We start from the raw sequence: 13,819 nt of genomic DNA on the forward strand, positions 1-13,819 counted from the left end.
ACTTGAGTTTGTTATTTCTCACTAACGAAAAAATTCTGGCTATATTAATGGATTGAAGAACAATTTTGGAGGGTATACTTCAAGAAAAATTATCCTCAAATATTGAAGAACTTGAAGCTGTCGAAGTTGTTGTAAAGAAATTATGAAAATAAATATGTATCATGATATTATTTGTCATAACTTTTTCACGGGTGGGAAATAACAATTTGGTAAAGTTCGTGATATTATGTGTCAATTTTAAAGTTCGTAGGAAAAATCCAACTTTTTGAAAATTCCATGATATTAGGGGCTAATATCCCAAATATTAATTATTCATAATTTCATATTTTTGTTACATTCTATTCCTGTATTATTTGTAGTCTGATCCAAACATAAGAATGAAATCAGTTAAGGAATAACAATTTCATTTACACCCTTCGTCTCCTAATAATTGTCCACTTTGGTTCTGGCACGAGTTTTAAGATTTGTAAAGAAGTGGACTGAAAAGTTAGTGGAATATGAGTTTTACTTTTATATATTAGTTTTATGATAAAATCTCAATAAAATGAGTTAGTGGAATATGAAGCCTACTTATTATTTATAGTAAAAAGTAAAAGTGGACAATTAATGGAGAATGGACGAAAATGATAAAAGTGGACAATTAATGAAGAACGGAAGAAAGATTTTATACTATTCCTTATTACTACAATCAAGCAAGGGAACGAAATCGAATAATCATTTTTCTCTCATCTTCATTCCCTTTTCATTTCCATTCCATTCCTTCCTTATTTTATTTCATCATTAGTAGAATGACCTTCTAGTTTCATATGCCCAAATAGGGAAAAAAAAAAAGGAAGTTTATATCACAGTGATCAACTCTGTATACGCGTATGCTTTATCTTTATGGATTTGCTAGATAGTTCGAATTTTTTATTTATAATAATCAACTGTGTTTTAGGGAAAATTGCTAAATAAAAATCAGTTATAAATTATTTTGCAATTTTAGTAGTACACCTTTGAATAGTTAGGAATCAAACAGTACACAATTTTTTTGTGTACTGCTGCAACTTGAAATGTCATTAGTCATAAGTTAGGATTTTGTCCACGGATAGTCAAATGGACAAACTAAAAAATTTGTTGTTTTGCACAAACGTTAGAGTCTTAGGAAAATACTTACTATTTTCTTAGAAAATGACGAAATTACCCTACTCTTACAAAATTATTGAACTCACTGCCTCTATAAATCCAATTCATTCCCCTATGTATTTAAGTAGATAGGTTTCAAGTGGACAAAACTCAAAAGCATTGAAGAAAAAACATGGCCAAGATCGTCTCTCTTTGCATCATAACCTTCCTCCTATTTCTTACATTTTCCGGCAACGTCCTCGCCCGGCCGGAGCCCCAGTTCTCCGACATTGCCCCCGTTGAAATTCACGGCAAGGTTAGCTATACGCACATGTCGAATTCATTCCTAATGATTAATTGGATGTTTCTTTAAGTAAGATGTACCGATTGGTATGATCATATGACATGAACACATGAAGGGCCATGTTTATATACAAAATTACTACACCTCTGTCCCTGAAAATTTGATACATATTACCATTTCGGTCTGTCCCTGAAAATTTGATACACTTCACTTTTACCATTTTTAGTAGTGGACCTCATATTCCACTAACTCATTCCTACTCACATTTTATTATAAAACTAATACTTTAAAAGTAGGACCCACATCCCACCAACTTTTTCAATCCACTTTTTATTACATTTCTTAAAACCCGTGTCGGGTCAAAGTGTAGCAAATTTTGGGGGACGGAGGTAGTACGATTTTGTATGTATAGATTAATTTAGCTATGTACTTATATTAAATGTTTGATAATAATTAGGGTGATGAAGTAGAGAATGCCAGCGGAGAAGGAGAAGACGAGTGGTTGATGAGACGTACGCTTGAGGCTCATCTTGACTATACCTATGATCCGACGAGACAACAATCGCCGGAGCCGCCGCCTCCGAGACAACACGTGCAGCATCCTTGATCATTTTTCCAACACGTGGAATATTATTTATATGTATATTTATGTAATGACCGTCTTTTTCGTGCCCTTTTAAATTACAAAACTTCGTAAAATAAGTGAAACATGTCGTGTAATGTTCTTGCTTTGATGATCTCGCTGATTAGAGTGTTTTTGAAGTATGTCATTAAGTGAAACATGTCGTGTATGTTCTTGCTTTGATGATCTCACTGATTAAAGTGTTTTTAAAGTATGTCATTTTGTGTGATCGACTTTATGTTGAATGACGTACTAGTACCATTTGTTCAATCCTGCTAAAAGAATTTAATTGATATTTTTATACCCGGAATAAGACAAATAATACTGTTGGCAATAAAAGAGAAATAAGAGAATTCTTTAGGTATATTCTTTACAACCTCTTGGGCGCAAATTAAACAAAAAGAAATGAATGAAAACTTTTTAGCCTAAAACTCTTTTCCAATTAATCCAGCGTCATCCAACGTCAGAATTCAAACGGATCCACACTGAATCCACTTGAACCTACAAATTTTGTCCAAAATTATATTAACAATTACTTCCTCCCTCCCATAATAAGGGTTCTATTTAATTATGACGTGAATTTATAGAAAAATAAATTTAATAAATTAGTGAAAGAGGGAGAGAAGAGTTGAATTAGGTACAAAGAGGGACAGAGGATGGCGGGGAGATCGGCAGTACGAACTCCCTTCGCCGGCGAGTGAAAGAGAGAGAGATCGAGAGAGAGTTTTCGACGGGGATTTGGGGGTATTCCCTTTCCTTTTTCTTTTTTCTTTTTTTTGGAGTTACTTTATTTAGTTGGGCTAGGCTACTATTGATTAGTTTTGGGCCAAATTTGTTTTAATTCTAGTGTTGGAGCTGTGACTAAATATAAATAAGTGATGTTTGAAGTTAATTACTTTAACTAGCTTTGGGGCTCCTAAAAGAAATAATAATAGGAGTAATAAATATGTGTTGATCTGGGGTTTATTTTTGAGGCTGGGGGAGTTAAGCTAGGACGAAATAAAGGGGGCCGAAGAAGTGGAATTTTTCTTTCTGGGAATTTACCTAATAATTGTATAACCTCGTTTTGATGGGTTCAGATCATATACTAATTTGAATTTTGTAGGCTGGTCATTTTGGAAAGACTTGTACAGTATATAACATAAGCTGATCTTTGTTCAAAATTGAACACTGCTTTATTCACCGTTACTTGATTAAATCTTGAATAATTTTTAATCTAATTTAAGATGTAGCTATCCGAGTCTACGTACAGGAAGCTTCTTCGTTTACCAGCGGCGATAGAAAATTTGTGGCAGAACGTGATCGTTGAAATTTCATATTTTAGATGATTGTGAAACTCTTGATCTAGAGTTATTGAATAATACAACCAGTATTTTGTAACTTGCTGTCGACAACTTTTTTCATAATTTAGCCTATACACCTTAACAAGTTTCAAATATAAAAATGCTCAGGTACATTACATAGATTTTTAGATTTCTGTATTGGTGGTGGATTGGTGTGACAATATGTGTGTGGTAATAATGTGGCCTAATAAGAAAATTTTAAGCCTGATGGAGAAGCAGTTTTAGGTTTGAGTTGGATTAACTAATACTCCCACCGCCCACCATTTAAAGAGTCCTTGAGAGTCCTTGTAACTCTGTATGAGTTTTAAGAAATATTTGACTATGTGAAGAAAAGTAAAGAGAGAAAGTGAGTGAAATGTAGGATTCATTTAAATTGAGAATGTAAAAGGTTGATGGAATATAGAGTCCATATACTAAAAATAAAATAAAGTAAATGGTTCTATAAATCGTGAACAATTCAAGACGGTGAAATGATTTTTTAAATGATGGCTAGAGGGTATGTATCAGTCGAATGATTAAGTTAATAATATTCTCCGCACTGGATTAACTTTACCACGTGTTTTTTCACGTCTATTTTACAAATTATTTACCATAAATTTATTCAACGTGGATTTGTTATTTCACTAGACTTATGTGGATTATTTCACTAGAATTATGTGGATTTTCTTAACGGAAGTTAAAAGTACCAGTAAAGACAATTTAGTGGAATATTATACTATAGAATAGATGAGTACCACGGGTAGTGATAAAATGCAAACTCTGTATATTGTACAAACTCCAAACTTTTTAACACAACGTCAACACAATGTAAAATTTTAAGATTTTGGTGTAAACACAATATCAATACAATGTCAACACAACATCAACCGTTGGCATTGTGTTGATACTTTTTGGTGATATTATTTTTTCATATATTGACATTTTTTAACAGTTTAAAACATAGTTTAGAGTTTGTATAATATTTAAAATTTGCATTTAATCATATCCCTTAGTAATAGAAGATAGAAGAGTAATAATTAGGTTATCGTAGTGACTTTAACAATCATCTAATAGATTAAATCAAGACAAATTATTATGCGCTACTAACTAACAGTCACATAAAATTGTTGTAGTAAAGTCAAGAAAAATATTTTTTAATCGTTTGAATCCTAGATAGCCACGTAACCAAATCTCTGATTAAAATGCCAACTACAAGATATTTCCGAAAATACAGTTGATTTTATTATAAATGTGGACAATAACTGTGAAGACTGAAAAAATGAAATCGTACAGGGCTCTACAGATGGCTACGGGTATTAATCTAAAAAGAAAAAAGAAAATTTGATTTTCTTAAAGTTAGATAATTGAATTCAGGCCATAGAAGCTTCTCTGTGTTCATGTATTGATTTATTAAAATTCTTACTCTTTCATTTTCAAACCAAACTACCCACCATTAATTGTTAGTACTTAATACCCTTAGAATTGTCAACTCCCCTTATAGTTTCATATGCTCAAACAGAAATAAATAAATAAATAAGTTTATATCATAATCATAAACTCTGTATTTATCAATGTTTTAAAAACCAGACCGGACCGGCCGGTTCGACCGGTCGGACCGCGAACCGGTGCGTAGTCCGGTCCGGTTTGCACTATAAAACCAGTAGTACATCAAACCGCTATGAACCGCCGGAACCGGCCGGCCGGACCGGTCTGGCCGGGAACCGGAAACCGATTTTCTAAATTTTTAAAATTTTTGTAAAGTTTGAGTTTGGTGGGAGTTGAACTCATGACCTATGAGTCAAGAGACCAACATATCTACCACTCCACCACATGTACTTGAATGAAATATTATGAGCATTAATTATTGTTATACATTAAACCTATAATTTTTTGTCCACACAAATTAATAATTTGTGTTTAATTTTATACTTTTAAATAATTACTATTAGTTGTGATATGCTTAATATTAACTATCCCTCACTAAATTTTACTTTTATTTGTATAATGTATATAAATAATAGATTTTATCTAAGATTTAATATTGTAGTATATATATTATTAACATAGTTTATTACTCCATATTTACTAAATAATACTCCAAACTTATTAATAAATCATGTTTAATTTATGTATGAACTAATAATACTAATATAGTATATATTTATCCAAATTAACTAAAAATTCATGTTTATTTTTATATATTGTCTATAATATTATTTCACCATATAAACATTTTTTAATTAATATAAATTTTATTTATTTATATATGAAAAATATTGTACTTTTTTAGTTATTCTAATTAATAATTTATGTATTTAGTTATTATTTAAATTTTATCATTCACTTATTTTAAATGATCTTCATATTTAATTTATATACAAAGTTTAATAGTATATGTTTTTGTTATATATTACTAATTATAATTTATCACTCATTAAATTTAATATACTTTGTATGGATATATTTAATTATATATATTTGCAAGGTAAAACGGTTCGACCAGTGATTGAACCGGTCGGACCGGTTGAACCGTGAACCAGTAGCCTCACCGGTTCACCGGCCGATCCGATTTTTAAAACATTGGTATTTATAAAAACATGAGTACAAAGAATTGTAGTTTTGGGTTCTCAAATTGTAGTATATGCAAGAAATAAAGAGATTTAAATGTATATGCGTATGATTTATCTCTATGCATTTGCCAGATAGTTCGAATTTCTGGTTTATAAGAATCGAGTGTGTTTTACTTTTAGGAAGAATTGAAAAAAAAAAATCAGTTACAACTTTGAAAAGTTAGCAATCAAGTACACAAATTTTATTTTTGTTATAAACTCAAATCTACATATTAGTACTAGTCCATATTATTATTCCATGTGTTTCTTTACAATTCCGGTTGAACTTTCTTGCTGCAATTTTAAATACGATTAGTCAAAGTTGTGATTTTGTCCATGAACAATCAATTGGGCAAACTTATAAAAATATGTTGTTTTGTACAAACGTTACAAGTTTAGGAAAATATATAGTATAATAGTAGTATTTGTTTGGAAAATGACAAAATTGCCTCACTTTTATAAATTTCTTGAACGATCCCTACCTCTATAAATTCAATTCATCCCCATATATTTAAGTACCTAGAATAATCCTAGATAGCGTACAAGTGGGCACAAACATGGCCAAGATCGTCTCTCTTTTCATCATAACCTTCCTCCTATTCCTAACATTTTCCGGCCACATCCTCGCCCGGCCAGAGCCCCAATTTACCGACATCACTCCCGTTGAAATACAAAGCAAGGTTAGCTATACGCACATGTCTAATTCATCACCAGAAAAATTATAGTATTTGTATATGACATGATCACATGATAATAACTAGGAATTTGTATATATTTATTTGATAATAATTAGGGTGATGAAGTAGAGAAAGCAGGCGGAGAAGCAGAAGACGAATTGTTGATGAGAAGTACGCTTGAGGCTCATATTGACTATATCTACACGCAGAATCAGAAGCAGCCTTGATCAATTTTTTTCGAACACGTGGAATATTATATGGAGTATATGTATATTTACATGTCACATATCTTAAATTTTGTCATAGTAGTAGTATCTCTGTTTAGTGTTTGTATACATGTTCAACACAAAATTATAGGATAGCATAGAGGAATAAGGAATCTAGAATCTGGTCAGAGTAAAGGCTGGCTTATATATTTTTGTTGGAATTATTGTGTTTTATTTTCTGTTACAATATTTGTTCCAACCCACTAATCCATATATAAGTTGAGATTTAGATGGTAGAAGAGTTGATTGGTATAACACGGCAGGTTTTGGGAATTGAGTGTGGAGATTATGGGTGGAAAGATAACTTTTATGGTTAATGACGCAGATTTCAGAATATAAAAATCTCCCTTAAGATGCATGTTGTTATAATTGAATGAACAATTACTTAAAAGCTCTTTATGATGATCAACCGAGAATGACGAAGAAGGAGCAGAAACTGTAGAACGGAAGCGTACCTTGATTCGTAACGAATTGAACAGTGGAATTGCTTTGCAGCGACTATGGATCTTCCAAACGATCAGAGACATCCTTCACAATAGTCTGCCGAGCCGAGAGAATACAGAGATATTGAACGTTCTTCTAACGTTTGAGGACCATAACCCTAGCTTATATTTATATTAAATATAAACCCCTTTATTTTCTATTCGGTCCCTCATCAAATAGAAAATCACTTTATGGTATCTACACTTATTTCCATAACAAAATAAATACACTTTAGCCCAAACTTTAATTTTTATTGGATCACTTTAATTGGACAACTGAAAGATAGCCATACACATTAAATTAGTCATATGGAAGCCCAAATTTCTAACAATCTCCCACTTGGGCAACACATGACACCAAATAAATGTGTACAAACCGAATGAGCGCTCAAAAGTGCTATCACATAGTGTATTTCCGAACAATCTTATTATCAACCATATCGACATAGGACTAAAGGGGCAGTCACCATATTTTTTCATGATTAAACCCATCAGTAATCACATATGCAAATATAATCAACAACATATCAATTATGGAGTGTAACATGGAAATTTCATGCAAGGTGATCATACATGCCTATTTCCAACTGGTCCTCCCAAAGTGAGATCAAACCAAAAATAATGGACAAAAAACATAATACTTTAATTCTGCAGAGAATAACATGAGTTTATAACTTCATGTTCAAAACACAATATAGAGCAATAACCAAAACTACTCCCATTGAACGGAAGTACCCTTAAACAACATAACACCCATTTGAGCTACATGCCCATGAAAGACCTTGGGTGATAGTCCCTTAATAAGCGGATTTGTCATCATCAAATCCGTTCCCTTATGCTCTATATGTATTTGTCCATTCCGAACTCTTTATTTAACAACCAGGAAGCTCCTGTTGTTTTAGAATATAATACCGCAGAGTTATTGTCACAACATAACTTAAGTGGTCTTTCATTACCTTAACAGTATGCAGCCTAGTGACAAAATTTCACAGTCATATTCATTAACTAGATGCCCCAAAACAAGTTACGAATTCTGTTATCATGGCAGAAGTAGCTACAAGTGTTTGCTCAGCACTTCTCCACGAAATGACTCTACAACCAACAGACACACGTAACTTAAAATGGATCCTTTACTGTATTGGCATCTAACAAAATCAGAATCAAAATTCCTAAAGATCTCTCCAAATGATCTGATTTTTGTATGCGAGCATGTAATGTTTAGTTCTCTATAATATCTCATAACCCATTTTGCTGCTTCATAATGATCCATATCGGGTTATTGAAATATATGCCCAACATATAAACAATTAAAACCAAATTGGGTCTAATACACACTTGAGCACACATTAGGCTCCCAATCACCAAAGCATATGGAACCTTTTGCATTTTCTAAATCTCAAGATTTATCTTAGGGCACTGAATGAGACTAGGTTTGTCTCCTTTAGTCATAGGGGTATTTCTTTACTTGCAATTATGCATCTCAAATACTTTAGGCACATTTTCACTATATCCCTTCTGTGACAATCGAAAATTATTTCTTTCGATTCCAAATACAAAAGAGGCTTCCCCAAGATCTTTCATCTCAAATTTCTTCGAGAGAAAATTCTTGGTGTTAGTGCAACATATCCTTATCGAAAATTATTTCTTTCGATTCCAAATACAAAAGAAGATGCATTTGCTCCCACTGAACTTGTGATACATACAACCATCAATAGCATTCTTTCTGAATCCAAATGAAAGAACTACTTCATAAAATTTGTGGTACCACGAGAGTCTTAATTGAGGTTGTTGAGATTTACTTTAAATGATATCATCCGCATGAGATTGAATGTTTACAACAATATCATCTTGAGGTTCTTAATATGCTTCTTCTTCAATGATAGTAATTGATACATGATCATTGTCATAAGCAGTAGTATGTGTATGTACAAACTCCTCCTCAAAAGTAATGTTTCTTAACACATTCTTCCCCTCAAACTCAACATCCTCAAGGAATACTATATTTCTCGTCCCAAAAATTAGTTCCTTTTGTGGGTCATAAAATTTAAAACCCCTAAATTTTTCTGGAAGACCAAAGTGATAATATATGCTACAGTCTCTAATGCCTATCCCTAAAGCGAATGCGACAAGGAAGAATGATAAATCATACTCCTTCACATATCTTTAAGAGTTTTATTTCGTCTTTTTGCTACACCACTCATGCAAGGCGATCCCGACATGGTGTACAAAAGGACGATCCCACACTCTTCCAAATAGAAGGCAAAAGGTCTTTGACATTGTTCACCTGAACAGTCATTTCTGTCGTAGTATTCACCACCACGGTCAGATTTGGCTTTCTTAATGCCTTTGTTGAGTTGGAGCTCAACATTAGCCCTGAATATTTTGAACTTGTCTAAAGCCTCAGACTTTTAATAGATTAAATGTAGGTGCCCAAAACAAGAATATTCGTTTATGAATGATATAAAATATTGTTGATCATCCCAAGAAACCAAAGTGAATGAACCACAAATGTCCGTATATATCAATTCTAAATGTATAGCTCTATTAGCACCTAATTTCTTAAGTTTGGTCTGCTTTCCTTCGATACATTAAACACACAAATCAAGTTTTGAAAAGATAAGTGTATTCAATACAAAATCTGACACAAGTCTCACAATCCTTTATTTTGAGATATAACCATAACACTTGTGTCATAAATTAACCAAATTTTCATTATTTAATTTGCTTAGTCCCTTTTGATTCAACATGTAAAGCTTCTGAATATGAAGTAACATAATCGAGCATACAAAGATTGTTATATGCACTTAAGAAACAGTGCTCACAATACTAGAATTATTTGAAGGAATAACTTTTACTATTTCTGAATGAACAAGAGAAACCAAATTTGTCCAAAGCAGAAATAGAAACCAAATTTTGTCTAAAAGACAATACAAGGTATCATTCGAAACCGAAAAATTCCAGTCTTTAATAACAATCTATAATGCCCAATAGCCTATACTTCCACCGATTTGTCATATCACACTTAGATGTATCTTTCAACATCAATTGACTTGCGGCAGCTCAGACAGCCTTGCATATGATAACCTTATGTGAGTAGTAGCACCAAAATCTACCCACTAAATATCATTAGGGACTAAAGTCAAATTAACTTCAGAACAGACCAAAACAAGAATTGTAACTTCCTTTGTACGACATGCGTGATATTTGTCACAATTCTCTTTTTTATATCCATGTCTACCACAAAAGAAACAACTATCATTGTCCTTATGTTGTTACCTTTGTGATGAACCCTTATCCATAGCAGCATTCTCAATACACTTTTTCTTAATGCCCTTTACTTTATTTCTTGAGATACTGACCAAATGTACACCACCAAATGCACAAGCAAGTCTTTAGAATTCAAGCTTAAGTGAAGCAACGTGTGACATTTTCATAATGTGCTCCCTTATGTTGCCCTTGCCCTTGTATACTTTATTGAGATCAAGCATGCTTGTCTCAACCTTGTCGTTTTTCGCAAAACGTTCCTTAATTTCGGCAAGGTATTCACTGGCCTTAGCGATATACTAAGATGCAGTGCCTCGAAAGGCTTCTGGGATGCTAAACCGAATGATCAATAGACTTACACAATTCGAGTATTCCTACTTCTCGTAGTTTCTCCTTTGATAAGAAGTACTACCGTCCGTAGGAAAAGTAGGTTGCTCAATCCTTAGCGGTAATCTAGATCCATGCAACCCAGAGCAATCAAAATATAATCTTTGCAATCCTTAAAATTTGACCCAATCAACACTAACATATTGTTCATATTGGAAGAAACTGCATAAGCAGACATCATAATTGAACAAAGAGCAAACCAAAACAGTTGTCATGCTCACATAATAAAATTCAAATAAGAAGGTAACATCTCGAGGTACCGGCACAACATTCATATCAAGTCTTTGGACAGTAATATGAACTTGTAAGTGGCAACCTCTTTGTAGTGATCAAACACTGACAATAAGATCATGTCAAGTAATGTCCACCTTTGGGCATCACAACTACTTATATGAAAACTGGATAATTGTCACCTATTTATCACCACAGGTATATGTGTATCTCGTGCCAAATATCAATCTTCCTTTGGGCCGACTAATATCCGCATTAAAATACACACACACATCACCGTCCTAACATTCGCAATAAAGAAATCTAGACAAGAGAGGTTACTTTGGCAACGTCTTGCTTCGACTAATCTACTTTGAACATTAGTAAAACATTACGAGGTTCCGAGCACAACATCCACATCAAGTCTTTTGACAGTAATGTGAACTTGCAAGTGGCAACCTCCTTATAGTGATCAAACACTGACAATAAAATCATGTCAAATAGTGTCCACCTTTGGGCATCACACTACTTACACGAAAACTGAATAATTGTCACGTATTTATTACAAAAGGTATGTGTGTATCTCGTGCCAAATATTCATCTTCCTTTGGGCCGACTAATATTCGCATTAAAATACACACATCAATCAGGGAACATGAGATGTACCAAAATTATTGAATTTAAAACTTTAATTGAATTTTCGAAAGAATTCTTAATTCCCAATTAATTAGTCAATTAATTGAGAGACTTTATGTGAATTAAATAATTTTAATTCCTTAACTTAAAAGATAACGTGCAAAAAAATGCACAATTAATTGAATCATTTATTCACATATTCCATATAACGTACGTATGCATAAATTTTTGGCGAAAGGAAATTCACCATCACCAATACATCAAATAATATATATACACCACCGTACATATATGCAGAAACAATTTTCCACAAAATTTCCATATAGTTGATGAAACAATAATTCTCAATTAATGCAGAAAAGCGTGCATGAAGATAATTCCACATAGAATTCTCCTTGATCCAAATGAATTAAGCACAGATTCATGGATTATATATACCCACAATAAACACAACCAATTATTCTAGGCATGATTGGAATTAACATAAAACCATATAAAATAACCAATCAATTCGGTGTGTGCAAGTATACATAGTCAATTTTGTTTCACATGAATTGAGAATCAAATTTATAAACGAAAATTTCCATACAAAAAAAAATATATATATGGAAACAAGTTCTCTGTAATTATATGAAAGAAAACACCAACCAAAAGTACATTATGTATTCACCAATCAATTGATTCTACCATATATCTCGATATGCGTGCATAAAACATGACCTTGTATCAAATAAAGTTTACCAAAGTAATCAAGAATTGATACCAACGCATATGTGATTCGCAAAGCATAAACTCAATTCATTCATTCATTCTTTCTAGATATGCGGCAGCCACAACGAATATAAACAATCACAAACCCTAATATCAAGAAATTTGATTTCTTGATCCAAAAGCAAACGAAAACATATAACTTTGATTATCCTTTTTTCCAATTCTCAGATAATCATCAATAGAGTGGCTCTGATACCACTTGTTGGAATAATTGAATGAACAATTACTTAAAAGCTCTCTATGATGATTAACCGAGAATGACGAAGAAGGAGCAGAAACTGTAGAGCGGAAGCGTACCTTGATTCGTAACGAATAGAACAGTGGAATTGCTTTACAGCGGCTATGGATCTTCCAAACGATCAAAGACGTCCTTCACAATAGTCTGCCGAGAGAATACAGAGATATTGAACGTTCTTCTAACGTCTGGGGACCATAACCTTGGGGCATGTTAGGGTGCCACCACCCCTTAAAATAACACCATACCACCATTTCTAGCCAATCATTTGTACACGTGAACGAATAATAAGCTGCCACGTGGCAAAAAAAAAAAATAAAAAAAGACGGGCAGCAATTTTGTAGTCTTTAAACAGCAATTTTTCTTGAACAGCAATATCCAACACGTTAGACAGCAATTCTGTGTAGCGTTTATAATATTGTTGTATAAGCGTTGTCATGTTGTCATTTTAAGAGTGTCATTTTAACACAAACCCCATAACCTTAGCTTATATTTATATTAAATATAAACCCCTTTATTTTCTATTCGGTCCCTCATCAAATAGAAAATCATTTTATGGTATCTACACTTATTTCAATAACAAAATAAATACACTTTAGCCCAAACTTTAATATTTATTGGATCACTTTAATTGGACAAATGAAAGATAGCCATACACATTAAATTAGTCATGTGGAAGCCCAAATTTCTAACAATGCATGCTTAACAAAAACAACATTTATACTCTGATGACTTGAGCTTCCAATTTATACAGAAAAAATATTTTTGCCGACTAAATTATGGAATACTTTATTGAAAGGCTCTGTTTCGCTACGCGTGTTCAAATAGGAAATAACAGGTTCCCTAGATCCAGCAAGTCCACCAGATCACTCGGTCTAGGAACTCGTGGGTCGCGAGGAATCCCGATCGTCGGACACACAGAGCACTTTT

General features: G+C 32.9%; 1 protein-coding gene across 1 annotated transcript; it reads left to right on the plus strand.

Moving 5' to 3' along the window:
* Positions 1–1,263: 1,263 nt before the first annotated feature.
* On the plus strand, positions 1,264–2,244 carry LOC125185339 (phytosulfokines-like). Its single transcript, XM_048081863.1, has 2 exons — positions 1,264–1,420; positions 1,866–2,244. Exons 1-2 carry the CDS (start codon positions 1,298–1,300, stop codon positions 2,013–2,015), a joined length of 273 nt encoding a protein of 90 aa, XP_047937820.1. The 5' UTR covers positions 1,264–1,297; the 3' UTR covers positions 2,016–2,244.
* The last annotated feature ends 11,575 nt before the right edge of the window (positions 2,245–13,819 follow it).

This window comes from Salvia hispanica, chromosome 4 (genome assembly GCF_023119035.1).
Source record: "Salvia hispanica cultivar TCC Black 2014 chromosome 4, UniMelb_Shisp_WGS_1.0, whole genome shotgun sequence".
In the NCBI taxonomy this organism is placed as follows: domain Eukaryota; kingdom Viridiplantae; phylum Streptophyta; class Magnoliopsida; order Lamiales; family Lamiaceae; genus Salvia; species Salvia hispanica.

Bases quoted from the DNA above. Each gene is read 5' to 3' on its own strand.
- LOC125185339 (XM_048081863.1), top strand. From the start codon at position 1,298: ATGGCCAAGATCGTCTCTCTTTGCATCATAACCTTCCTCCTATTTCTT. The intron at 1,421-1,865 runs GTTAGCTATACG...GATAATAATTAG, and splicing joins CCGTTGAAATTCACGGCAAG to GGTGATGAAGTAGAGAATGC.